The sequence below is a fragment of the Penicillium longicatenatum genome (assembly GCF_028827895.1).
Source record: "Penicillium longicatenatum strain IBT 33135 chromosome Unknown contig_2_segment0_segment0, whole genome shotgun sequence".
NCBI classification, from domain to species: Eukaryota; Fungi; Ascomycota; class Eurotiomycetes; order Eurotiales; family Aspergillaceae; genus Penicillium; species Penicillium longicatenatum.
Window position 1 is genome coordinate 4,630,349 of NW_026643120.1, and position 24,376 is coordinate 4,654,724.

Here is a 24,376-nt window from a genome sequence, read left to right on the forward strand (position 1 = left end):
GTACTCTCATGGAAGGTTTGAATCGAACCAATGTAAATGAGCAAATGATAAATCCTTTCTTTTATTGGAATATATAATCGTATGGACCGAAACAGATATCTATTCAATTTATAAATTCTTCAAATCTCAGTCAAAAAGTCCAAAATGAACATACGAGGTCACAATGAAACCACTCAGAGAGTTGGCCCAGTCTAAACCTAGTCGGAAGCCGAAACCATAGCGGCTGTCACCTTCAGAACGGTATCAGCAGACTTATAGTCAACAGTGTTGGTCAAATACGCAGCACCAAGACCCATATCCTTCGCTTCCTTGATAACAGTCTCGTAGTTTGCATCAGTGGGCGCACTGTACAAGAGAACCGCATCCTTGGAATAGTCCTCCGTAGAAGAAAACTCGTCCGCCGGCACAGCATCGATCCAAGCATCATAGGAGTTTTCAAATTCAACGATCAAGTCTGCAGCATCAAAGTATCCGTTTACCGCGCCCTCCTCTAGCTTGGTACCAGGGTTGAAGACGATAAAGTCTAGGTTAGAGGATCTGGCATTGTCTGCGACCTCGGTCATGTATGAAATCAAGGAGGTATCGTCGGTTCTCGGTGCTTCGTCGAAGAAAATGCCGGAGACGGTGATGTTCTTCGCCGTGTATGCAGACCAGCCGCTGTAAGTGGAGATGTCACTCTCAACATCCGAGGCAGAACGGGTACCATATTCTGTTGGGATGTATCCGAGGACCACGACATTGTCATAGCTGTTCAACTGCGCAATACCCGCAATGTATGCCGCTTCTGGGTAGGCTGGAGTGATTCATGTTAGCAAATATAGTAGGGCAAATGGTTTTCAGTGCTTTCTTACTAGTATCGCCTGGGCCGCTGTCGGGGTTGACAATGACCTTGAACTCGATATCGGGGTGTCCAGCTGCGGCTTCGTAGACGGGGGCCCAGGTGGTGTTATCAGTGGGCCAGATATAAAGCGGCAGTAGGATAGAAGTGGATGGGGAAGCCGTGGATGAAGCGGTCGCAGAAGAAGCCGCAGAAGATGCGGTAGATGAAGATGCAGTAGAGGAAGAGGCGATTGTAGAAGTTGCCGTGGAGAAAGAGGAAGCAACCTCGGAGGTGAAAGACCATGCAGAGGTAGAGGTCGTAGAGAAATACACCGTCGAGAAAGTAGAAGAAGGTGCCGCGGTGAAGATAGCAGAAGATTCAGAAGTGAAGGAAGCCACTGTATAGAAGGTGGATTCAGCCACTGGTGAGAAAGTAGATTCGGCCGCCGATGAGATGGTAGATTCGGCCGCTGGTGAAAAGGTAGATTCGGCCACTGGTGTGATGGTCGGAGTCACCGTAATGATGTATGTCTCATAAACCGTGGCGACAGAAGTCTCGAACACTGTGGCGTAGGTCGTCCAGGCAGCCTCGGGAGAGACATCTTGAGAGGCCACCGGAGAGGGCTTATGAGAGTGTCCATGTCCATGAGAATGCCCATGAGAGTGCGCAATTGGCAAATCGTCAGAAGAGTCATCTGATACCGCCGACACCGCCGACAACGACACCGGTGCGGCACAAGCAGCGGATAAGGCAACGGAGGCCATAGTCAGGGCACTGCCCACAACGAAAGAAAAACGCATCTTGAAGATGAAAAAAAGGAGGGTAAGAATGTAAAAAAAGGAGCGTAATGATCAACTAACCACCAGGGCTGTATGATCTGGAAAAATAAGGAGCGACGATAGCGTGGAAAGGCTGATGCCAATCTCAAGATCGGGGACGGAGAGCATGTTTATACTTAAAGCCCTGGGAGGACCCAGATCCGAAGATCCATTCCAGACCCTCAACAGTCCATTGTGGAAAAACCCACAGTCAAATCCACATCATACAAAGAGAAACGGCGTTAGCAGCCACCAGGAGCGAATGGCGTAACAGGAATCACCAATTAATCTGCCAGAACACATGGTATCGAATGAAATGGCCAGCCACTTGTTTCAGGATCCAGTCAAGATTAGAGGTAAATCAGGGCGGAAATGGCCGAGCACAAGGCCGAGCATCCGTTTTGTCGAGCTAATGATTCGATCGATCCAACGAACCATTGCGGACGATGTGGAACCGACGCTAGGGGAGATTCGCCTAATGAATCTCACTCAGAAATCTGGCATAAATGCCACCGGCGCGTGCTGAGACGTTTCCGATTCTTCTTGGCTCTGCAGTAGAATGTCGTCAGAGAGGGTTCTCGGACATTTCTTTTGACATTTGACAGGTCATAGGGTTCAGGGGAATTGATTGACCGCATTTTGGGTGCTAAGCGCCACCAAGTTGGTGCAGGTTCGGGCGGATCACAAACAAAATGCACGCCACGTAAAAGTAGCCCCCGCTTTAATTTATCTCGTTTCACATTGCACATTCCACATCTGACCTTTTTTCCTCATCTATCAATTCCTGATCCTGATCCTGATAGCCCTGATTACTTCCAAGGTCAAGGAGCATCTGTCGACGTGTATGGGCCAAGCTTTGCTCTCCAAGGTCCACGGGGTGATGTACTCATTGACATTGGGGCTAAAACTCGGAGATTACGGGCAATCAACGGGATTACAAAGAGACAGACTTGTAAAAATTTTAATAAATTCTTTCTTGGTTAAACATACATCGCAAAAATGGATCAAGGCTGCTACCACAGGCGGCGAGGGGCGAGAACCATGAGGGATAATATCTTATCCTACCCTGTCCGCGGAGAAGCCCTAGTTCATGCACTCTGCTTCGGCTTCGCGGACTCAGTGAGAGCCAGAGCCTGCTGTTGAAGCTTCTTGTTGCGGCGCAGCAGGCCGGCGAACTTCTTATCTAGCAAGTCCATTTCCTTGCGCGTAGTCTCTAGGTCCTTCTGTGTCTTGCTGGAAAGACTCTTCAGCTCCTCGTCCGTCATCGCCGCTACATCTTCGAGGGTAGGGTTGCTGCCAGGGATGGCAGCGGAGCCGAGCAGCTGTTTGGCGGTAGCAGCGGCGAAGGAGCGTACGGCGGCCGTGGTGGTCTGGAGAAGCTCGGCAGAGTGGGCGACGGCCCAGTCGTGACTGCGGGTGCTATCTGCCTCCATGGCGGAAAGAACGTTGGGCGGAATAATGGCATCGGTGGGCTCCAGGACGGGAGAGGAGGATCCCATCTGGGCCATAGCGTCGTCCACCCAGAAAATGTTGTATTTCTCAGGGTTCACGAAAAGGGCATCAAGGCCACCGTTGATGTTGCTCGAATCGTCGCCGACCGGGAAGACATCAATGATTCCATTCCGACTCTTCTCCAGTTCGAGGTATCGCTCTTCTTCTTCGGGTTCGAGATGTCGAAGCACGCAACCCCGAGGAGTGATAAGACAACGGGTCTTGAGGGCCTGAGTACCCACTCGGACGGGCTCACCACGCAGGAGGGCCTTGCGATGTTCTTCGTTAAGTTCAGTAGGTTGCTTCAAGTCCTCATAGTCATCGGCAGTGCACTTCATGTCACCGCGTTGGCTGAGGTTGGCAGGGTTGAACAAGGAGCTTTTGTTCAGATCAATTTTTCCCTCTCGGTGCATCTCGGCAAGCAGGGCATGTAGGGGCTTGGTGCGTTCCATGAACAAGTCTTTGATCGAACGGCCACTTTCCTCGGCATCTTTGAGTAGCTGCCCCATAGTGTTGTGAGAGTACCAAGCCTCAGGGGGGGTCTTGGGCTCAGCGGGCTCGTCGCCCACAGAGGGTGCCTCGGAGGGTGCCTTGTTCTCTTCCACCATTGGCTCCTTGACCTTCACCTTCTTGATAGATTCAGCTTTGGGTTCCACGCGTGAGGGCTCCGCCTTTTTGGGCGATTCAGCACGGTTTTTGGCGGGGGTTGAGGTCTCAGCAGAGAGCGGAGCGGCATCCGCTGTCTCAAGGGCAGTGGCCGGTGCCTTCTTGGTCTTGCGCTTTCGGCCCATGATTGGAGCTTGAACGGGTTCTTCGGCTACGGAAGAGACTTCGACCTTTTTGGCTTCTGCCTCTTTCGCTTTCTGTCTCCGCTCTTTCTTGGCCTGACTCTTAGTGACCGCACGCACCGGAGCAGAGCCAATGCGACCCGAAGCAGGAGGGGAGTTTGAGCGAGATACAGAGCCGGAGGGATAAAGCTCTGCCTCAGAGCCGAATTCACCAGGAGTATCTGGTCTGCTGATGGAAGAAACACTATGTCTTGGAGACCCTAACTTGCCGGTGCCAGCAGCTGAGGCGGTTCCAACGTGGCGAGATGCTTCAGATTTGGGGGTGTCAACGACACGGAGGATGCGTGTCTGGCGAGGGGCAGAAGAATCAGAAACACGAGAGGTTGTTGTAAGAGGAGTGTTTGGTCGTGAACCAATAGCAGAGACAGCAGAAACTGAGCCAGGTCGCGCCGTAAATGCAGAAGCAAACGTCCCAGATAGGGCAGATGTAAACGTTCCAGATAGGGCTCGCTCTGAATGCACAGAAGAGGTCTCTTGCGATGACAACGGCACGCTCACGCTAGCAGGGCTGGCCTTTGCACCCACAGGACTATCTAATCCACCGGTCTCTCTATCATCGCTAGAAGCAGGAACGTCTATTTTGTTCTGAATTCGAGGCTTACGAATTGGTTTCGCGACGGGTGATCCCAGAGAGATTTGAGATGCATCCTTAGTGCGCACCGATGAGTTCCCTGTGCGAATGCCAAACTCAGGACTAATTGGACGAGAGTGAGATGGAGTGCCCCCCAGTCCAGGAGGCACGATGGGGGCCGGAGACGATGGTTTAGACGAGCCGCTCTGTTCTTGGAATATAGCAGATGCCGGGTGAGCGTGGGGCAAAGGAAGACCTGGCGGAAGGGTGGGTGTGCCTGCACGGCCAGTAGAATCACCGGGAAGTTGAGATTTCAGGAAACCAAATGTATCGATAGGCTGGCTATCTTTCAATTGGCTGCTGAGAGGAGGGAAGTCATCATCCACTATTGGTTGCTAGTTAGCATCCAGTCCCGCAGCAAAGCAACGTGTGAGAGGTGCAGGTAATAGTAATGAGCAGGCAGGGTCATGAGGGGTCAAGCGAAGGGCAACGACTATGCGAAACGATTATCCGGGCAATTATGCGAGGTCCAAGAGTGCCAACAGATAATTACACGACGGGCACTGACACATAGGGGTCAGATACAGTGTAGGGCAAAAGGGTCTATGTAGACGGCAACAGTGAGACAACTGGTTTCGAATAAGACCCTGTTCCAGCTGGTGATATCAGGGCAGGGAGGTCTTAACGTACACTAATCCATGCACAAAACACCTACGGTGTTCACGGTACCAAGGATGGCTGCATGCGAAGATCCGGATGCAAGAAAAACATGAAAGGGAAACACCAGCCGCCAACAGAAAAAAAAACCTCCCCCCCAGACATGAGGTATGTCCACAAAATGCAAGAGAAACAGAACACCATGAACCGGGTTAAGACAAAAAGCCGGGATAAAGAACATGCATGCATATGGAAATGATTGAAGAGAAATCAAGGCAATCACAATACGTCACTGGCACGCCCGCCAATCGTACTGATCCAGTGCCACCTGTTTGGCTGCAAAGAACAAAAAAAGAGCATGATGCAGTCCCGGCACTTGACAGGGAGAACAGTAAAGGGGAATTCAAATCATGTCATCAGAAGATACAGGCCCGTTAAAAGCAAGGCGAGAAAAACACATGGAAGGGGAAGATACAAAAATGCACTTGGAAGTCATGGAAGGTGTAGGGTGAAATATAAGGAAATGGAAATCGGGAATCACCAACGGCTCAACCCACCGCCGTACATCATCGAGGGGTTGTACCCACCTTGGCCCTGACTCCCATACAACGCTTGTCCAGCAGTAGCATTGGCACCAACCTGGTGCATTCTCGCCTGTAAAATGCTCGGGTCTGCAAGATCTACTACACCACCTCCACCGGAGGAAGTGTTAGCGTGTCTGTGCTTCTTTCCCTTCTTCTTCTGCTTCTGTGAGCCACCAGAGTCAGGTGGTGTACCCGTCCGGGACCCATAGAAAGAGCTGAGAAGGCCATTGACGGGAGTCAGGGGAGGTGGGGTTTGGTGCTGTTGAAGGAAAGGGAACATGAACTCACGCTTTGCGGCCTCCTGGGCTTGCACACCACCAATATTCGTACCATTTCGCCCCCGTAATAATTCACGCATCGCCTCTGGCGTCGCTTCGTGCTTTCCAACATTTGATCCCAACCCGACGTTGGTATTTGAAGTAAACCCGTGGCCCTGAGCGAACATTCCACCGCCACTAATGGGAGGAGTTCCTGCTGTCTTCAAACCAGGAGGGGGGCCCTGAACACCACTCGCGTAAAAACCACCAGCAAGACCGTGCTGAGGGCTTGGCGCTGAGAGCGGATTCGGGGTACCAGGCTGTTGCATCTGGTTCAACATTCGAGCATTGCTAATGTTCTTTGTGTTGACGTCGCTCGTAAAGGCAAAGCGAGACGACTGCCTGCCTTGAGCTTGAAGCGCATATTGGGCTGCCATTTGGTTCTGCAGAACACCCTGGCGAACCTGTGCAGCTTGGTCCAGAGCAGCAGTGCCCAGAGGATCTGACAGACCAGCCTGCTGGTTACCTGCTGATTTGAGGAGCATCAACTGCTGCTGCTGGAGTGGAGTCAAGCTTCGTCCAGCCAGATTAAGTCCATGGAACTGATGGCTTGTGGCTGAAACAGGAGACCCAACAGTAGAGTTATCGGCTGTGCCTTGTTGAGATGGAGGTTGAATAGCGCCATGAGACTCACGGGTTTGACGACCCCGAGGAGGGTTAGCATCTTCTGGCTCTCCGCCAAGCTGTAGGCTGCCAGCCTCCCTACTATCCTCTTCTGCTGCTGCAGTTTGGGCAGTTTGTGCAAGCTCACTCTCACGACTAGCACGCTCCTTGTCTGCTTTCTCACGCATAGCACGGCGCTTGACACCGCCGTAAGGGTCAATAAAAGAGGGATAATTCTGGATATGCTTGAGTTCATCCACCGGGAGGTCAGAGGCCGAAAATACAAATCGGAATTCCGGAGACATCATATCCCGGATTAAGGTGTCGAATGCGCTCGGTGTTTCGATGACAGGCTTGTTGGGAGGCTCGGGTTGGGAAATTGGTGACCGTGTATCAGACTGTGATGATGTTCGCTGTACTGCCTGGACAACTGGGGAAGGTCTCTCGACTCGCTTGGGCTCCTCAGCGGCGATGGCAACGGAAACGCTCGCAGGGCGGGGGCTCTGAGACGCCTGGCTACCGGTTAAACTGGCCCGTCTAGCTCTCATTGTGGGATCTTTATTTGCCCAGCTGGCAGATGAAGGAAGCGCGGGCCCGTCAGGGACAACTGAGCGCCCACTGAGAGAGTCGTCCTTGCTCGGTTGCCGGCGCATGGTGTGGGTCATCGGCTGGATAGGGCGAGGTTGAGTAATATTCGGCGGATGTTGGCGCTGACTGGACAAGGTATTCATGGATGAAAGATCGGAGCGGCTGTAACTCTCGCTATCCTCGCCTGTTTCATGCAAGAACGTGCAGTTGCGATTGTTACACGGTTCATTTCGAAGGAAAGACGAGCAATACTTAGTCGTTCCATACTGAGCCCTCAGAACACGATCGCCGTTAGAGGAGCCATCCACGGCCGTGATGCAACTCGCAGCATCAGACTTGCGGGAAAATGTGACATAAACGCCGATTCCCTGGTGTGGATTGCCCCCTGGCTTGGCTTTGCTGACCACAATCTTCTCAATCTCACCATATTGTCCAAAATATTCCTTGCCTCGAAGCGTTTGCAACAACTGGTTCTCGTCACGGATTGTGGGATTGAGGCCTATGACGTAAACCAGGTTCTTTTGCACAACACGAACACCTGCCAAATTCTTCCTGCTGGAAGCCTCTATCTCACGCCTTTCGGCTTCCTTCTTCTTGGCTGCAGCAGCCTTGCGGGACTTCAAGGCCAAATCGGCTTTGAACCTAAGTTGCGAAAAGAGGGGTCAGTGCACCTGGAAATATGTGAGTAAATGACAGTGTGGGATAACTCACTCCTCCGCATCAGGGATCTTGTATTGGATCGTGCTATCATCATAAGGACGGCGGCAGTTCGGGCATCGACCCTCTTCGCTGTGCGTTTTGATATTGTTATAGCAGAATTGGCAGATCTGCAAGTAAAAGGTCATGATAAGTACGTATGAAAAGAGGGCGATGAAGATTGTCATCCGAGTATGGTTTAGGGAGGCGGCGTACCTGGTATCCACAAGGACATGGCTTGAAGTTCTTGTCGGAAAGGTCGAACTCTTCGATGCAAAGGGGGCTATAAAGTGGGTTAGGTCCACTCCTCGCGGATTCTGGCAAAAGATGGGATTGTGGCATACCAAAACTCATCATCATCGTCGATGACGGAGTCAATTTGTTGGCGACTAGACATGGTCGCGGTGAAAAACTGTGCGAACGGGGAAAGACGACACGGGAATCTCAACGCCGGCACCCAATCAAATCAGGTACACAAAGACAAAAGAGACGAGAAGACACTACTCCAGATCCAGAACAAATGAAAAAGGACGGAGAATTAATAAAAAGAAAATAGGAGGGGAAGGGAGGTGGAGGGTGGATCGTGGGGAGATGGACGGGGTGAAGGAAGGGAAGGAAATTGAAGCGCGGCTTCATTTTGCTGGCATTACCATATCGGGCCTAGCTCCTGCGTTGCTTATGTAAATGTCACATGACTGGCAGGTTCGACCAACCTCGATCCTCACAATCCGCCTTACGTGCCTTTCGTCCCCCCTCCTGCCCGCAGCCATTGCTCCTTCACCACAATGGCATCCGCACGCTCTTTGATGCGCCTGGGAACTGGCCGATCGATGGCCTCGGCCTCGAGGGCTATGGCTCCTCGCGCTTTCTCCTCCTCTTCGCTGCAGTATGCTGCTAAGGCCTCGACACAACCGGGGGCGCCGGAGCCAGAAAACATGCGCCAGGCGCAACGGCCTCGTACGTGATTGTCTCTGGTCAATTGGGACAAATTCAATGGAACTAACATTCTTGTTTCATCATTTCAGCTCAGGGCCCTCTCCGTGCCCCGGTCGTCAACCCGGCCGATAAGTGGCAGGACAAGGCCGACAGTCTGCACACCTACGGACAGTACATCATGTCCTGCCTTCCCAAATACGTCCAACAATTCACCGTCTGGAAGGATGAGTTGACTGTGTACACTCCTCCCGCCGGTGTCATCCCCGTCATGAGCTTCCTCAAGAACCACACCTCCGCCGAGTTCACTCAGATCTCCGATATCACTGGTGTCGACTTCCCCACCCGCGACCAGCGTTTCGAGGTCGTTTACAACCTGCTTAGCGTTCGCTTTAACTCTCGCATTCGTGTCAAGACCTACGCCGATGAGGCTACCCCAGTTCCCAGTGTGACTGGTCTTTTCGAGGGCGCCCTGTGGTACGAGCGTGAGGTTTACGACATGTTTGGTGTTTTCTTCAGTGGCCACCCTGATCTGCGCCGTATCATGACTGACTACGGTTTCGATGGCCACCCTCTCCGCAAAGACTTCCCCTTGACCGGTTACACTGAGCTGCGCTACGATGAGGAAAAGAAACGTATTGTCATTGAACCTCTTGAGCTTACTCAGGCTTTCCGTAACTTCGAGAGCGGATCTACTGCCTGGGAGCCCGTTGGTGCTGGTCAGAACCGCACACCCGAATCCGTAAGTGAAACCTTTCTCTGCAAGTTTAGAGCAATTGCTAAATATCTGCCTATAGTTCAAGCTCCCTACCCCCAAGCCTGAGCCGCCGAAGGAGGAAGAAAAGAAATAGAAAGGATCTGTACGCGTATTAGTTTTCTTTGTCATGTCTGTATGTACATATCAATAATCGATGGTTTTTTTTGCCTCGCCAATACATTGCGCGCTGCTGGTCTTTGTAGTGCCACGGAAATATATATAGCTCGGTCGCTCCACTATTCGAGTGCATGCCCTGGTAGATAAGCAAGAGCCATCGACTTTGTGTACTCATAGTATTAACCACAGTGACCATCACAAGAGAGTGAGCGCTATTGATCACAATCGAAGATTTACATCCCATTTTCAATCGAAACTTTCCATTTAAGCTCCTCTTTCGCAATGCGAAGAACTTGAATAACCTATAAGCTAAGACCCAAGGAAATGGTTGCCCGAGATGACAGAGGCGGAAAGACTTGGCAAATGATCCGCGCCAGAAAAAAAAAGTCCGGACCACCGCCGAGATTCAAAAACGCTGAGAGATACTTTTCGACTTCTCATATTTTTGCACTGCCGTTCTGGTACCACAGTCGCCCAACATGCCAAAGCGCAAGCATTCCGATTTCAACGGTCCCGCATCGTCGGACACTCGCAAGCTTTCAATGAGAGCCGCGCGAATGACGAACAAATTCGACCAAAGCGTACAAATCATAATCAAAGGCCTGAAGACCGCACGAGGATTCGAGAGACAAAAGCTCAGTCGCCGAGAGAAGACTGCCAGAGCACCGTACGATTCAGTGACCTTGGCGCGGTTGGCAGAGGAAGTGGAAGCATTAAAGGTATTTACCAGCGGCTTTGCAACTTGCGAATTTGGAATAATGACAATTCTGCGCACCAGAAACTCGATTACCAGACTACTGCCGAGCGATACCTCTATAAACAGCTTTCCAAGACAAAGCGCATTGCAGAGAACCCGATCTTCAAGGAATTCGAAGAGGCAAAGAGTGTCTCTACGCAAGGACCTAAGAGTACCGCGGAAGCCAACATCATTGCGCGACTGTTTAAATCCAACCCAGTGAAGAATGTAGTGACACCCATTTTGACCGAGATTCGGAAATTGCTGGGCATCGAGGATGTTCCTGCTGGAAAGCAAGACAAGACTAAGGCCAAGAAGGATGAGACTTCGAAAGAGAAGTCCGAGAAGACTGCGCGCAAGCAGAAACAGGGGTCCATATCGGGCTCTGAGTCTGGAGATGAAGGAAAGGGAGTTTCTCGCGCTGAAGATATGGCCATTTCGGGTGACGATGCATCTGTGGAAGATTTTTCTGAATTCGATGCCCGGTTAGCCCCAGGCTCTGGCTCCGAAGGCGAGGAGTCAGATGAGGATGAGGATGATGAAAACGACGACCGCCTTGCAGGTGACATCTCTGACTCTGTTTACTCTCGTTCGCCATCTCCCGACTTCTCGGCAGAAGAATCAGATTCCTCACCACCGCCTAAGAAGACCAAGGCCAGCAAGGCCCCAGCACAGACCACAACATTCCTTCCATCTCTCATGAACGGCGGCTACTGGTCTGGCTCCGAAGAAGAAGCAACAGATGACGAAGCTGCCGCGGCTGCTGCTCCCCCGAAACGGAAAAACCGCATGGGTCAACAAGCGCGACGTGCGTTGTGGGAGAAGAAGTTCGGCGAAAAGGCGAACCATGTGCTGGCAGAACAGAAAAATCAAAAACGCAATAGGGATAGCGGATGGGATACTAAGAGGGGAGCAACTGGTGCTGCGGGCGGTGCTAGAGATGCCCGGGGTGGACGTGGTGGACGCGGTGGACACGGGAGTGATCCAGCACGACCACTTAATCGCGCAGAACGCCGTGCTGCTGGCGATTTCTCTAGCCACAAGGCTAAGACCGCTGATGATACGGGACCTCTGCATCCTTCTTGGGAAGCAAAGAAAAAGCAAAAGGAACAGGCTGCTGCTGTCTTCTCAGGAAAGAAGCTTACATTCGATTAGCAGTATTCATATTTCGTGGCCTATTATCAAGACATTTGGTGCCGTTTCGACAGAAATTTCGTGGAGACCTTTACGAGAATTGTATGACAAGTGTGTAGAAATATGATCTTGTAGGATGATAGGTATATAAAACTTCAAAGGCATCGATCATAGCCTGATCACAAGAAACCCGCCTAAACGCAAAGAACCAGAGTAATCACTGCCTTGCAGCATATGGTATATTGATGGAAAACAAAGCCTGATGTAGAAGAAACTCGCCGGTAAAATAGGGAGGCCAACAAGCAATGGAGTAGCCCATTACTCATTCATAAACTGTAACCAATGCGAATCCGTACTGCCCGTAGGAGTTTTCATTTCCGTGCCAACCATGCCGGAAGAATTACCTTGGGCTTCCGGTTCAAAACAAGGAAGTGCAGTAAACTCCCCAAGCTCTTGCGGGAAATTCGAAACAAAATGATCGAAACCGAAATGTGCCATCTGAGAGAGCGGTTGATGGGATAAGGGGAAGTCCTCCGGAGGAACACCGGTATTAGGGATATCAGCATTCAGGATTTCTTGACCTGGCCCGCCAATCACCTGATCAGAACCGTTGTTGCTATTTGACAAGGTAGCGGTGGCGGGTGTGATGGGCATGCCAGAGATGACGGCATCAATGCCAAGGGGAGCAGGTGTGTGAGAGGGCATGCCTTGCTGCGGGAGACCGAGACCATCACCGGTATGAAGATTCTTTTGCTCCCAGGATGATGCCGTAGAAGGTGAGACAGGTCCTGTCTTCCACAGCATTTCCCAATTCTTGAAACGATCATAGGCGGATTCAAGACTGCCGCCATTGTTTTGCGCTTGCTGGGACTCGCTCCACATTTCAAGGCGACGAATCGCACGTTCGAGTGCTTCGATGACGCTGACGGCGGAGCGGGCAGAGCCAACACCCATTGACATAATCTTAATAAGGGATACACCTTGCTCCAAAGCTGCACCCAGGCGTTCAGTGCGCTTCGTAAGCCCTTGAGCTAGTATAACCAATAGTGCCGCACGGCACGAGCTGAATTCGGTGAACGACGCACGAGCAAGACCAGTTTCATCTCGAAGCAGACGGCACAAGTCGATGATCTCCAAGGCTGCCTCTACACAATCCGTGACAAGGGTAGTTCGAATTTTGGAAATTCCAGATGGGCCCTTGAAAGCTTGAGAGTTAGGTGTTTGCAGAGCCTTGAAGTTACTGAAGAGGAATGGCCGCCCGATAAATATTCGAGTCAGACAGTAATCGAGCTTCAAGTGTACATTGGACCTGAACAGTGGACCCGCAGGATTAAGGTCTCGACAGCTTGTTTCCTCAGGTAATGTGGACCACCATTCAATAAGGTGTTTGCGAATGTTGAGCAGTCGCTCTAAGCAATCTTGTTGTTGGCCCTTTGGGCATGTTCTCAGAGAGGAAATCTCATTTGAGACTTGTCCAAGTTTCAGAGTCAATGTAATCAACGTGACCATGTTGGTGTGGTTTGACTGCTGTGTCGCTGGCATCAACCCGGGAAAATCAACAGGGAACGGGGCATCGACATCTGCATCTGCCAAAGATGCAGGTCTACCATGCAGGATGCTAATGCGTCTGTATGCTTGTTAGAGTAAGAACCTAGTGGGTAAATGAATGTGACTGACTTTTCAATAGTGTAAGCTGTCCAGAAAACCCGATTGCGGGTTTCAATCATCCGGGACGAGAGCCCTTCTCCATGGTACCTTCGATGCATTCCGTTCTGAATGGCCAACTTCAGAGCTAAACCAAAATATGTGTAACACAGCCCAGAAGTATCCAGTGGCAACAGATATGTTCCAATTAAGAGGCAAGCTTGCACACTCCGCACGGATGCAGTAGCAATAATGTCTGGTAGCAACTTTGACGCAAACTGATAGAATGTTAGACCAACCTCATCTTCTGAGAAGTGATGATCTTGATTAGCTGCAGAATCTACGGGCAAGCAATTGACTGGAGTGGGCGACTCCATGTGTGCAAATTGCGTGCCAACTGCAAGTACCATAAGGATTGCACAAACAGCACCGGCATCGTCGGATGACAAACTGGAAGGATTGGTATAGCAAATATTCAGCTTTTGGCAAAGCCAATCCTCCTCGACATAGAAGTTATTGGTTTGTGCATATTTGAAAAATATTTGAACCAAGAACTCAGCCACATAGCGGGGAGGAAGACAAGTGATGGAAGATGATACCAAGGATGACCCTGACTGAAGCTGGGTGGCCCGCCATCGATCTTCAAATGGTTCCACTTCAGATGAAGCCTGTACCAGTTAGTGGCTTCCTTTGAACATTGAACATTGGCTGCGCAGATTTAAGCTTACATCTGGTGCTGCCGTCTTCATCCATTCGTCGATTTTCTTGCGGATTTTCATAGAGAAATTCAGATATGAAAATTCACCGGAGTATTCTGCCATCGGGGTAAGTAAGAGAAATCCATGACCGCGAAAAAGGATACTTACGAGCTGTATTATTAGGAAGTGCCTTGATTGTGAAATCCTCTTCATCAATGGCCAAATCCTCCAGCTCATTGGCATCCACCTTTGTGGAAAGCGCATCCGACTCCGACTCCCGGTGTTTGCTTTTCAGGTCCTCGGCAGCTTGACGGAGCGATTGGATATCGAATGTGAGATTCGGCGCATAGTATGATAGGATGCGCTCCATATAGCGGACACGCTCTGCCTCGACGATTTCATGGTGACTGACTGAAGCGGCACGGTCAAGTAACCTATCCCCGCATTCCAATGTTAGCACATGGCCTTTTCCAGGAGCACATTGCCACACCGCCACAACGTACGAAACAGAAGTTGACCGGCTCTTTTCAACCGGGTCAATGTGAGTAAAATTGCACTGTCGGCGATAGCGAAGGCATCGACGACATGGCACGCCTCCTTCGCATTTCTCTTTCACTCTGCGACAGCCATCACACCTGCAAAAGCCCGGTTACGTTAGCGGATTGGGGTCCTCGGTCCGCTCTGAATCGCAATAAAGGGATCTGCATACGCTCTGACTGCTCGCTTGCGATTCTCTTCAGCGACCCGCTGGCGCTTCTGCTGCGGCGCAGGAGTCGAGGTCGAGTCGTTCATGACAGGCAGTGTCAACTAGGTCGACGTCGGCCGGGCATCGTCTGCGGAGAAGGTAGCGGAGAAAGCGGAGACGGATCACGGATCACGTCCGGAAACCTTGAGCCACCTGAGTGGTTATGGGGAAGTGAATCAATTCGAGAAATAAAGTTCTGGGGAAAGAGAGGAAGAGGAAAGTCGGAAAGGAATTGGGTGGCACTTATCGGTCCTGATAACAATTCCCACGGTCCGCGGCCCCGCATCCTGGCAGACTTTGTCCTTTGGTCACTGATCCCGGCTGAGAGCCGGTCTGCTTAACGTCAACTATTGGAGATTACAAGCCATACACCCTGCAAAAACCAGCACATATACACTAATTGCTCATGAAGCTACGCTACTGATCACAATTGACCACAGTTTATGTAACGTCGGGCTAAATTTCTTAGCATCGCATGAGATCCACATGTACGACGAACCAAGATCGGATAGTGCATGCATAACTAGCCTGAAAGTGGCCTATTCTAAATCTCTAGACTAGTCGAAAACCAACCACGCAAGATGTCTTGTATAGTAAAGAATGACTTAAAATCCATCGACACTTGTTCCTAGTCCTTGCTCGCTTCCAATCTCAAGCAGCTTCTTCCCAACCACGAGATCCATCAACCCCATTCCCACACACTTGAAGATAACATTGCATCCATTCGGAATCTCAATATTCCCTGACAAGCCTTGTTCTCCCAGCATGTCCCCCATCTCTACTAATTGGCTTTCCGTTATCTGAGCCGTAATCAATTCACCCGACTCCTCCAAACAAGCCGATTTGGAATCAACGTAGACCTTGCCTCCACCAGAGAGCAAAGTCTCAGTATCGATTTCACGCATATGCGGCTTGTACGAGCCAATGAGAGAAATAAAGCGCTGTTTAGGAGCAGACTGCAGCGCCTCAAACTTGAAGTTTGGCTCTGTCGACGGTGTGCAGCTGAAGATGGCATCAGCAGCCTGCAGCTCACTCAAAAGCCTCCCGTCATAGTCCGCCGCACCCTCCTTGGCAAATGTGCTAATAGAAACATTAGGATAGCGCTTTCGCAATTCACCTAGAACATCGCGCTCCATATCATCAAGTCGTTGACGGCCCCGATTAATAAAAGTTACCCGTCGGATCAAATCCGGGTAAAGCAGTAGTGCAAGTCGGGCATGCCATTCGGCTTGACGACCCGATCCCATCACAAGAATATTCTCTTTGTGAAGCTTACTGCACCGCACGAACAGGCTCATGGATGCAAGGGCTGTGCGGAATGCGGTTACCTCTGCGGCAGCAAGAAGACCCTGTAGTCGTCCTTCGGGTGAAAAGATGTTGATGGTCCCTTGGATACCGCTGTTGCCGACCGTGACAACTTTCACGGCTGAGGTAGCGGTATCTGAGACTGGCATGAAAATGCATGAGTTGTTTGCTTTTGTTGTGAAGACGGTGCGCAATGGCTGATGGATCAATTTCTCTGATTCAGGGACTGTTGGCTTGGATTCAGCACTGTACCCCACAAGTGCGGAGCCAAGGACCCTGATGAAATCGTGGCATTGCGTCTTTGTTAAACTGCGGAAAATATGCGATACATTTGGTTCTGAGAGGATTTGCATTATGAGTGATAAGCTCTCGTGGAATTGATGTAGATGTTTGGGATGATTTGATTTGGGGTAAAAAGAAAAGCTCATTAGATCTGGTGAGGGGTATCCCCGATAGCGCCTAATTTATGCTTCTCCACAATTGGAAGGACATTCCGGATACTTCGCGATTTTGATTATCAGGATAAGAGTTGTCTATTTTAGCAACCACCTTTATGAACAAGAAACATGACTCATCAAACGCTAACGCCCATCATAAATGCATCCCAGCCTGCGCAAGGGCAGTGAACAAATCCTGGGGCCAAAGGACATGAAAAAAGAAAGGAAAAGCTAAGCAGATGGCCCGCTAATCAAGAAGCTATGAATATGGAACCATGCAAGACTGAAGCAAAGGGGTATCTCTATTTGCTGCCTCCAATCATCCGGCGCTTCAACTCAGCGAACATCGCCACCTGGGAGTCCTTGGTACGTCCAACAGCCTCGGTGTTCTCAATGGCACGGCGCAAGAGGAAACCCATGCACTCCTTGACGGAACCCCAAGTCAAGAGCTTGAAGACGTTGGGTGCCGCCATGGGTGTCGCACCCACACTGGCCTCAGCACTCTCGAAGCCCTGAAGAAGCTCAAGGCTCACTTCATCAGCCATGCCCTGAAGCTGGGCGTAGCTCAGATCAACACCATAGTCTTCTCCATGGGCAGCCTGCTGAACACGGATGGCGTGGGCCTTGCGAACAGATTCACGGTTGTGGGTGGCGATGATCACGTTGACAGGTGGCAGCTGGACGGATGGGTCCTTCGAGGGAGACTGCAACATGGAGTTGTACTTGCGGGTCAGGAGAGCCTCAACAATCTCATCGTAGCACTGGTCAGTCTCTTCTTTCGTGGCCCAGATCAGGTGGCGAGGTTCAGTCTTCATGTAAGCACCGCGAACCAGCTTGACACCCAGTGTGTATCCCTCGCTGCGAGCGGTCTCAAGGTGACGTGCCAGAGTAGAAGGTGTTGATCGGAGGTAGCCCTGGTAGGTGCCGTAGAAGATAGCGCGCCCCGGAGTCTGCGAGTTGCAGTACTTCTGGTACTTCATGATCCATGCCTCAATACCAGGCTGGACAGCCTGCTCCTCGGCATCAACGAGCAAACGAACACCTCGGGAGATTGCCAAATCGCACACCTTCAGGATAGAGGCATCCATGAATTCAGATGGTGCGGCTTCCTTCTGGAGGAGGCGAAGGGCATCGGTACCCATGCCGGTGAATCTATGAAGCGTGTTAGAATAAAGCTGACAAAAAGATCAAGCGAAAAACCTACTTCAGAGCAACAAAGTCTCCCTGCTGAGCCATATCGACTGTGCGCATGGTACCATCAAACCACATTTGGATCTCGGCGAGAGCAGCTTTCTCGTCGTAGGCGGCGTCTTCGTTCTCGCCAACCAAGACCTCCCGAGCATAACCAAGCAACACACCTCGGCATCCTAGACCCTTGATGTTTTCGATAGATTTCTGGACCTCGACCTTACTTTCTCCAGCGTTGAATTGCTTGTAAATTGTGTGCTTCACCAAGAAGTTCAGCAGTGGGTTCTTGGAAACATCCCACAGTGCGGAACGAGGATTTGCCAACAATGATAGAGTGTAGATGCAAGGTTTGAGCAAAAGTGGAGAGGATGAGACTGATAGCACCAACAGCGAGCGCAGGACGGATGACAAAGGCAACTTGGCAAGTGGCGCGTTCAACGCCTTGCGTGGAGTTGGCGGCGATAGTGGCTGCCAGACGTTGCTTGCAGTTGCGGCAACAGATGACTTGACGTTGCCAGTACCGCTCACTAGTCGAGTGTTGGCACGGCTGATAGTGGCCTGCCCGCGGGGCACGCGCACAGCCCGAGCAGCTTTCATTGATAAGACGATGATAGCGATGTATTAAGACTATTGAAAGGATAGGCGACGGAGAGGAAGAAAGGAGCAAAGCAGAACTGGATTGAAGAATGCGAATTCAGCTTTGTTTGGATAAAGTGAATATTGGATCCAAGGTTTAAAGCAGACAGGTCTGAAGATAAAGATCACTAGGCGTACTAATAAATTATGTACATTGGCAAGAGCCGGTGGCAAGCGCCGACCGGTACGGTGCCCAATAACATGGCCAACCGGCAGTTTGCAGCCGTTCATTTCTCGGTGTGGGAAATACAGGCTCGTGACCAACGAACAATTTCCATGATTCATGGAATCGCGAATACTGCAGGCCATCCCGGTCTAAATAACCCCACCGGAATCCCGATATTATTGAGATTCGGCTTGCCTTTGATTGGGGTAAGTTTGGTACTTCGATATTGCCACCGGTATTAAAGCTTTGCCTGAACTCTAACCTGCATGAACACATCATGTGGTCTCCAGATCCCTGTAGAGATGGCTACCACTGTTCAATTGTTGGAGTAACCCGATACGGGCCGGTTGATGCTGCTGCACGGGCCACACATAGATTGACCGGGCCGGTCAATCGCCTGCAGAAGCATCACGTGCCCCCGGCTACGAACGGTCGCGCGTCTGTTTCTCCTTGGCAGCCCGATCTTTAAGGTCAAAATTTAGATCACCAAGAGATTCCTGATCGAGTTTCTATTACTTCATAATAAATGCCTGCATCCCCATCTTTCACGATGCTACCCCGTATCCCCAGATAGATCCACAAGAATCCCCAGATGGCAATCGACACCCGCAGCCTTTAAGCTAAGCTCTAGATGGGGCCGAGAACCTTACCTAGAAACATTGAATACTGTCACCTGGCCTTATAGATGATAAGGTACCCAGGTACCGAATTAGAGTTAGCCGCAGGAATCGTTCCTATTTCACATGAGATAACCTCATCGATTCCTCCATACCGGACCGATAGGAGGTCCTCCGAGACCGAGATTAGGCATACAGACTTACAGGGCCGATAAGAACCACGCGACTCCACATCGCCCGGTCTTTTGAAACCTTGTGTCATCCTCTATCCAAATGTGTGATTCTTACCATGGCACCTAGCCAATTGAGTTCTTTGAGGCTGTTTTTTAATCGGTAGAGATTTCCAATTTACCCCGCGAGTCAAAAAAAAAAAAAAAGTTAAAACCTTGTTTATTTGCTCGGTTGTCTTATCTCCCTCCATGTGTAGACGCCTCGTGGCTTTAATCCTGAACCCTATTTCCCATGAAATATAAGCCTAGATTATCTGTCCGTATGTACTTGAGACTTAAATGTAGTAAAACGCTCATATCCTTCCTCGAAGGCTGTTTCCCGCATGCTCTTTTTTCCTCTTCTTTTGTTACTTTTTTTTTCTACCTAAGTTATCTCTTTGACCTGCCGAACCACCATGGATCCATCACCCAAGGGGATGGAAGAGGGCAAGGTCCCACTGGACTTCTATGAGGAACCAAAAACTCTGCAAGGCGAGGTGGAGGGAATAGACAGTGGTGAAACACATCGCGGACTGAGCTCGCGTCATATTCAATTCCTTGCTTTGGGTGGTTGTATTGGCACGGGATTATTCGTTGGAAGTGGATCGACCTTGTCGACAGTTGGACCAGGTAAATTTGTGATGGGTTCGAGTAACGAATCCCAGCAAAGCACAGTCTAACGTGAAGTTACTAGCTCCCCTTCTCATGGGATATATTGTTATGTCAACTGTTGTCTACTTTGTCATGAACATGTTGGGTGAAATGACAACTTACCTGCCCGTGCGCGGTGTTTCCGTGCCGTATTTGATCAATCGGTTCACTGAGCCAAGCCTGGGGTTCGCTGTTGGTATGTTCTGAGTTGCCTCTTTTCCATGAAAAGTACTGACAAATTACGTCTAGGGTATAACTATTGGTAATTTGAGCATGCTGGAAAAACTATGTCGACGAAGCTAACAAACCCTGGCAGGTATTCATTCTCGATGCTGACAGCGTCAGAAGTCACAGCAGCGGGACTAGTCATACAATATTGGCCTATCAATGTTAGTGTTGGAGTATGGATCGCAATTATTCTTCTGGGTGAGTCAATTCCCAATCGATAATTCCGGAATCACTCTTTCCTAGTCAAGGAGGTAGGCTAATCGTGATTCTCACTTCACAGTTATCCTCGTTCTCAACATTGTCGCCGTCTCTTGGTATGGTGAGGCCGAGTTCTGGTTTGCATCTTTGAAGATCATCGCCATCATTGGTCTCATTATCCTTGGCGTCGTTCTTTTCTTCGGTGGTGGACCGAGCCACGACCGACTTGGTTTCCGATACTGGGAGCACCCAGGCGCATTCAAGGAGCCATACTTGGTACCGAACGTGAACACTGGTCGATTCCTGGCATTTTGGACAGCTCTCATCAAATCTGGATTTTCCTTCATTTTCTCTCCCGAACTGATCACCACTGCCGCTGGTGAGGCTGTCGCACCACGCCGCAACATCCCCAAAGCTACCAACCGCTTCATCTACCGTCTATTTGCGTTCTACGTTCTCGGAAGTCTAGTGATCGGAGTGACTGTTGCATACAATGACAAGAATCTTCTTCAGGGCGTCGCCAGTGGCTCATCGGGTGCTGGCGCCAGTCCCTTTGTGATTGGCATCCAGAATGCGGGAATCAGTGGCCTCAACCATGTTATCAACGCGGCCATCCTGATTTCTGCTTGGTCTTCTGGAAATTCGTGGGTCTATGCAGGCTCACGAACTCTCTACTCGCTTGCCTGTGAAGGTCAAGCACCCAAGATTTTCACTCGGTGCAGTAAGAATGGTGTACCTTACGCCGCGGTGCTGGTCACCTGGTCGATTGGACTGCTTGCTTTCTTGAACCTATCGAGTTCAGGGTCTGATGTGTTTTACTGGTTCACCAACATCACTACGGTCGGAGGTTTCCTCTCCTGGATTCTTGTTGGCGTAGCTTATCTGGTTGGTGATCGTATTCCATTTTTCAGACCGACTGCTAACATTTTCCCACATAGCGCTTCCGCCGAGCTCTTGATTTTCATGGCATGCTCGAGTCACGGCCATTCAAGACACCATTCCAACCCTGGGGCACATACTATGCTTTGGTGGTTGTCTCGTTGTTGGCAATCACCAACGGGTACACCATTTTCTTCCCGGGCTCCTTTACAGCCTCCGGCTTCCTGGTGTCTTACATTGTGTTCGCCATATTCTTTGCTTTGTACTTTGGTCATAAAATTTGGTATCGCACGCCATGGATGGTTCCGGCTGCAGATGTCGATATCTTCTCTGGCAAAGAGGAGATTGATCGGATGTGTGAACTGGATGTCGAGAAGCAGCCCCGCAATTGGTTAGAACGTGTCTGGTGGTGGATTGCATAAATTAGATCTATCTATGTTTTCTACGGTGTATTAGATGTTATAACGTGTACATGCGTGGCAGTTTTGATTAAACCAATGGAATCAAGCATTTGAATTGACAATCGCCTCGACCCACCTTGGTCCACCCTAGATACCGTTATCAGCAGTAGGATAATTCAAATGCTTATCTTCCTTGCGGGACTGTTATTTTGATCTCCGAGACTCGACTGGGTTTTTGTTATCTGGAGTGTCAGAGCTCTGTCGATTGTACTCTGTACCGGGTACAGAACATGGGTGTTCCCCACTTTGAAGATCATGATGGATTGTCCAATAAGCGCTGTTCCTCTGCTGAGCTCCGGCCCGGTTGCCCCACCCGGGACTGCTGCCGGCCGCCTATCATTCGCTGCCGGCTCCTGCACCTGGTACAGGGTACTGGCAGCTCACTTTTGAGCGATAGCTACCGCCGGTGATAGCCGGTCATTTCATCATATGTGTACCCCGCGTTCTTTTTTCTTCAATTCGATCTTAACTCTTTACATTTCGGATCCAAGCAGCTTGGATTTTATCTTTCCTTCATAGATTTCCGAACACCACAATGCAGTCAATCCTCTTGCGCGCTAGAGCGCAGCCATTGTCTCGCTGGCAGTCACTTGCATGCCGCGTCCCTAGCTCAAGCTCGCGTTCGCTGGGCACTTACGCGACATTCAAGATTCCCCAGATCAACAACGAGTCAAACGTGAGTCGAGGCTTTTGAAGCCGCACAGCCAGGGATACTCGCTGACAATGATATTCAGAAACATTACACTCCCGGCTCCGCAGACCGCAAGGGTCTCGAAGATGCTTTGGCTTCGGTCAACCAGAAGTCTCCCTTCAACGTTCCTCTCGTTATTGCTGGAAAAGAGGTATGGCAAATTTGGTCGCCAAGCGAAGAGTTATGCTAATATTGAACAGATCAAAAACTCCCAGACTTTTACCCAGAGCAACCCAGCCACCCACGCTCCTCTAGCAACCTACTCCAATGCTTCCAAGGCCGATGTTGATGCTGCCATCGCATCGGCTCTTGCAGCTCGCAAATCCTGGGCTGCGACTCCTTTTGCCGAGCGCGCCAGCATTTTCCTCAAGGCCGCCGACTTGATTTCTACCAAGTACCGTTATGACATTATGGCCTTGACTATGCAAGGACAAGGAAAAAATGCATGGCAGGCGGAGATTGACTCAGCTGCTGAGCTGATTGACTTCTTCCGCTTTGGCGTCAAGTATGCCGAGGAGGTTTACGCACAGCAGCCCGTTCACCACGCTCCTGGTGTTTGGAAGTAAGCCATCCCTGTGAATTTGGATATTCTGAAAGTATTGATATTGATAATTTCTAGCCGCCTGGAGTACCGCCCTCTCGAAGGTTTTGTCTACGCCATCAGCCCCTTCAACTTCACCGCTATTGGTGGTAACTTGGCTGGCGCACCCGCCCTGATGGGCAACGTTGTGATTTGGAAGCCTTCTCCCTCTGCCATCGCCTCCAACTGGCTTGTTCACCAGATTCTTCTCGAGGCAGGTCTGCCCAAGGATGTAATCCAGTTTGTGCCCGGTGAGGCCGAGGAGGTCACCAGCTCCGTCCTCAACCACCCCGAATTTGCCGCTCTCCACTTTACCGGCAGCACAGACGTTTTCCGTATGCTCTATGGCAAGATCTCAGAGGGAGTGGCGGATGGCAAATACCGCAGCTACCCTCGTATTGTGGGTGAGACCGGTGGCAAGAATTTCCACCTGATTCACAAGTCGGCCGATGTGCGCAACGCCGTGGTCCAGACCGTGCGTGGTGCCTTTGAATTCCAGGGCCAGAAGTGCAGCGCCACTTCTCGTGCCTATGTTGCATCTTCTATTGCCGACGAGTTTGCGAAGCAGCTCGCTGCTGAAGTGCAGCAGCTGAAGATTGGTGAGCCGTCTGACTTTACCAACTTCTGCGGCCCGGTCATCCATGAGGGTTCTTTCAACAAGCTGGCTGGTGTTATTGATGAGGCAAAGAACGATCCCGAGCTTGAGTTGCTTGCCGGTGGTACCTACGACTCCTCCAAGGGCTGGTACATTTCCCCCACCGTGTACCGTACCTCCAACCCTGACCACCCCCTCCTGTCCAAGGAGCTCTTTGGCCCCATCATTGTCATCCACTCTTACAATGACGCTACCGAAGCCGACTTTGTCAAGATTTGCGAGAAGATCGACACCACTGGAACCTACGGCCTGACTGGATCCATCTTTGCTCAGGACCGTGAGGCTATTCGCGTGGCTGATGATGCTCTCCGGAACGCCGCTGGTAACTTCTACATCAACTGCAAGAGCACCGGTGCTGTTGTTGGCCAGCAGCCATTTGGTGGTGCCCGTGCCAGTGGTACCAACGACAAGGCTGGTAGCGCCAACTTGCTGTCTCGCTTCGTGAGCTTGCGTTCCGTCAAGGAGGAGTTCGTCCCCACCTACACCGTTGCCTACCCCAGCAACTCCAACTAAAATGAGGTGGATGTGCTTTTCGCGCATTCCAACTAGCACTGCATGCCTTATGACATCACGGCGTCTACCCTGCATTTCTCACCCGGCGTTTCCTTTACTTTGAGCAAGTCCGCCAAGGACCTTTGGGCTGTTAAAATTACTATGCGAGGCAAATTCGCCTACTGTACACAATATTCGAATTTGAATACTTCCATTGAATCTCACT

General features: G+C 50.6%; 10 protein-coding genes across 10 annotated transcripts; 5 read left to right on the forward strand and 5 right to left on the reverse strand.

The window, feature by feature from the left end:
* Positions 1-197: 197 nt before the first annotated feature.
* On the reverse strand, positions 198-1,584 carry N7484_004255 (spherulation-specific family 4 protein; the record flags this gene model as incomplete). The annotated part of the gene is made up of 2 exons (XM_057114675.1): positions 198-793; positions 852-1,584. The coding sequence occupies 2 exons, from the start codon at positions 1,582-1,584 to the stop codon at positions 198-200; spliced, it is 1,329 nt and encodes a 442-aa protein (XP_056974815.1).
* A 1,142-nt stretch (positions 1,585-2,726) lies between these two features.
* Positions 2,727-8,585, reverse strand: N7484_004256 (CCR4-NOT core ubiquitin-protein ligase subunit MOT2; the record flags this gene model as incomplete). The annotated part of the gene is made up of 5 exons (XM_057114676.1): positions 8,338-8,585; positions 8,210-8,276; positions 8,009-8,124; positions 5,751-7,939; positions 2,727-4,933 (listed from the first exon to the last, which is right to left on the reverse strand). The coding sequence occupies exons 1-5, from the start codon at positions 8,388-8,390 to the stop codon at positions 2,727-2,729; spliced, it is 4,632 nt and encodes a 1,543-aa protein (XP_056974816.1). The 5' UTR covers positions 8,391-8,585.
* A 193-nt stretch (positions 8,586-8,778) lies between these two features.
* Positions 8,779-9,777, forward strand: N7484_004257 (complex I 30 kDa subunit family protein; the record flags this gene model as incomplete). Its single annotated transcript, XM_057114677.1, has 3 exons — positions 8,779-8,950; positions 9,019-9,668; positions 9,724-9,777. 3 exons carry the CDS (start codon positions 8,779-8,781, stop codon positions 9,775-9,777), a joined length of 876 nt encoding a protein of 291 aa, XP_056974817.1.
* Positions 9,778-10,279: 502 nt separating this feature from the next.
* On the forward strand, positions 10,280-11,691 carry N7484_004258 (BUD22 family protein; the record flags this gene model as incomplete). Its single annotated transcript, XM_057114678.1, has 2 exons — positions 10,280-10,519; positions 10,579-11,691. 2 exons carry the CDS (start codon positions 10,280-10,282, stop codon positions 11,689-11,691), a joined length of 1,353 nt encoding a protein of 450 aa, XP_056974818.1.
* Positions 11,692-11,988: 297 nt separating this feature from the next.
* Positions 11,989-14,804, reverse strand: N7484_004259 (Zn(II)2Cys6 transcription factor; the record flags this gene model as incomplete). The annotated part of the gene is made up of 6 exons (XM_057114679.1): positions 11,989-13,297; positions 13,348-13,982; positions 14,043-14,128; positions 14,181-14,446; positions 14,516-14,647; positions 14,722-14,804. 6 exons carry the CDS (start codon positions 14,802-14,804, stop codon positions 11,989-11,991), a joined length of 2,511 nt encoding a protein of 836 aa, XP_056974819.1.
* Positions 14,805-15,362: 558 nt separating this feature from the next.
* Positions 15,363-16,415, reverse strand: N7484_004260 (putative proline utilization protein PrnX; the record flags this gene model as incomplete). The annotated part of the gene is made up of 1 exon (XM_057114680.1): positions 15,363-16,415. One exon carries the CDS (start codon positions 16,413-16,415, stop codon positions 15,363-15,365), a length of 1,053 nt encoding a protein of 350 aa, XP_056974820.1.
* A 386-nt stretch (positions 16,416-16,801) lies between these two features.
* On the reverse strand, positions 16,802-18,284 carry N7484_004261 (proline dehydrogenase family protein; the record flags this gene model as incomplete). Its single annotated transcript, XM_057114681.1, has 2 exons — positions 16,802-17,651; positions 17,704-18,284. 2 exons carry the CDS (start codon positions 18,282-18,284, stop codon positions 16,802-16,804), a joined length of 1,431 nt encoding a protein of 476 aa, XP_056974821.1.
* A 186-nt stretch (positions 18,285-18,470) lies between these two features.
* On the forward strand, positions 18,471-18,821 carry N7484_004262 (uncharacterized protein; the record flags this gene model as incomplete). The annotated part of the gene is made up of 2 exons (XM_057114682.1): positions 18,471-18,695; positions 18,780-18,821. 2 exons carry the CDS (start codon positions 18,471-18,473, stop codon positions 18,819-18,821), a joined length of 267 nt encoding a protein of 88 aa, XP_056974822.1.
* Positions 18,822-19,731: 910 nt separating this feature from the next.
* N7484_004263 (uncharacterized protein) lies at positions 19,732-21,693 on the forward strand (the record flags this gene model as incomplete). Its single annotated transcript, XM_057114683.1, has 6 exons — positions 19,732-19,945; positions 20,010-20,162; positions 20,216-20,228; positions 20,283-20,392; positions 20,475-21,277; positions 21,331-21,693. The coding sequence occupies 6 exons, from the start codon at positions 19,732-19,734 to the stop codon at positions 21,691-21,693; spliced, it is 1,656 nt and encodes a 551-aa protein (XP_056974823.1).
* Positions 21,694-22,267: 574 nt separating this feature from the next.
* On the forward strand, positions 22,268-24,171 carry prnC (delta-1-pyrroline-5-carboxylate dehydrogenase prnC; the record flags this gene model as incomplete). The annotated part of the gene is made up of 4 exons (XM_057114684.1): positions 22,268-22,408; positions 22,467-22,574; positions 22,624-22,985; positions 23,043-24,171. 4 exons carry the CDS (start codon positions 22,268-22,270, stop codon positions 24,169-24,171), a joined length of 1,740 nt encoding a protein of 579 aa, XP_056974824.1.
* Between the last annotated feature and the right edge of the window lie 205 nt (positions 24,172-24,376).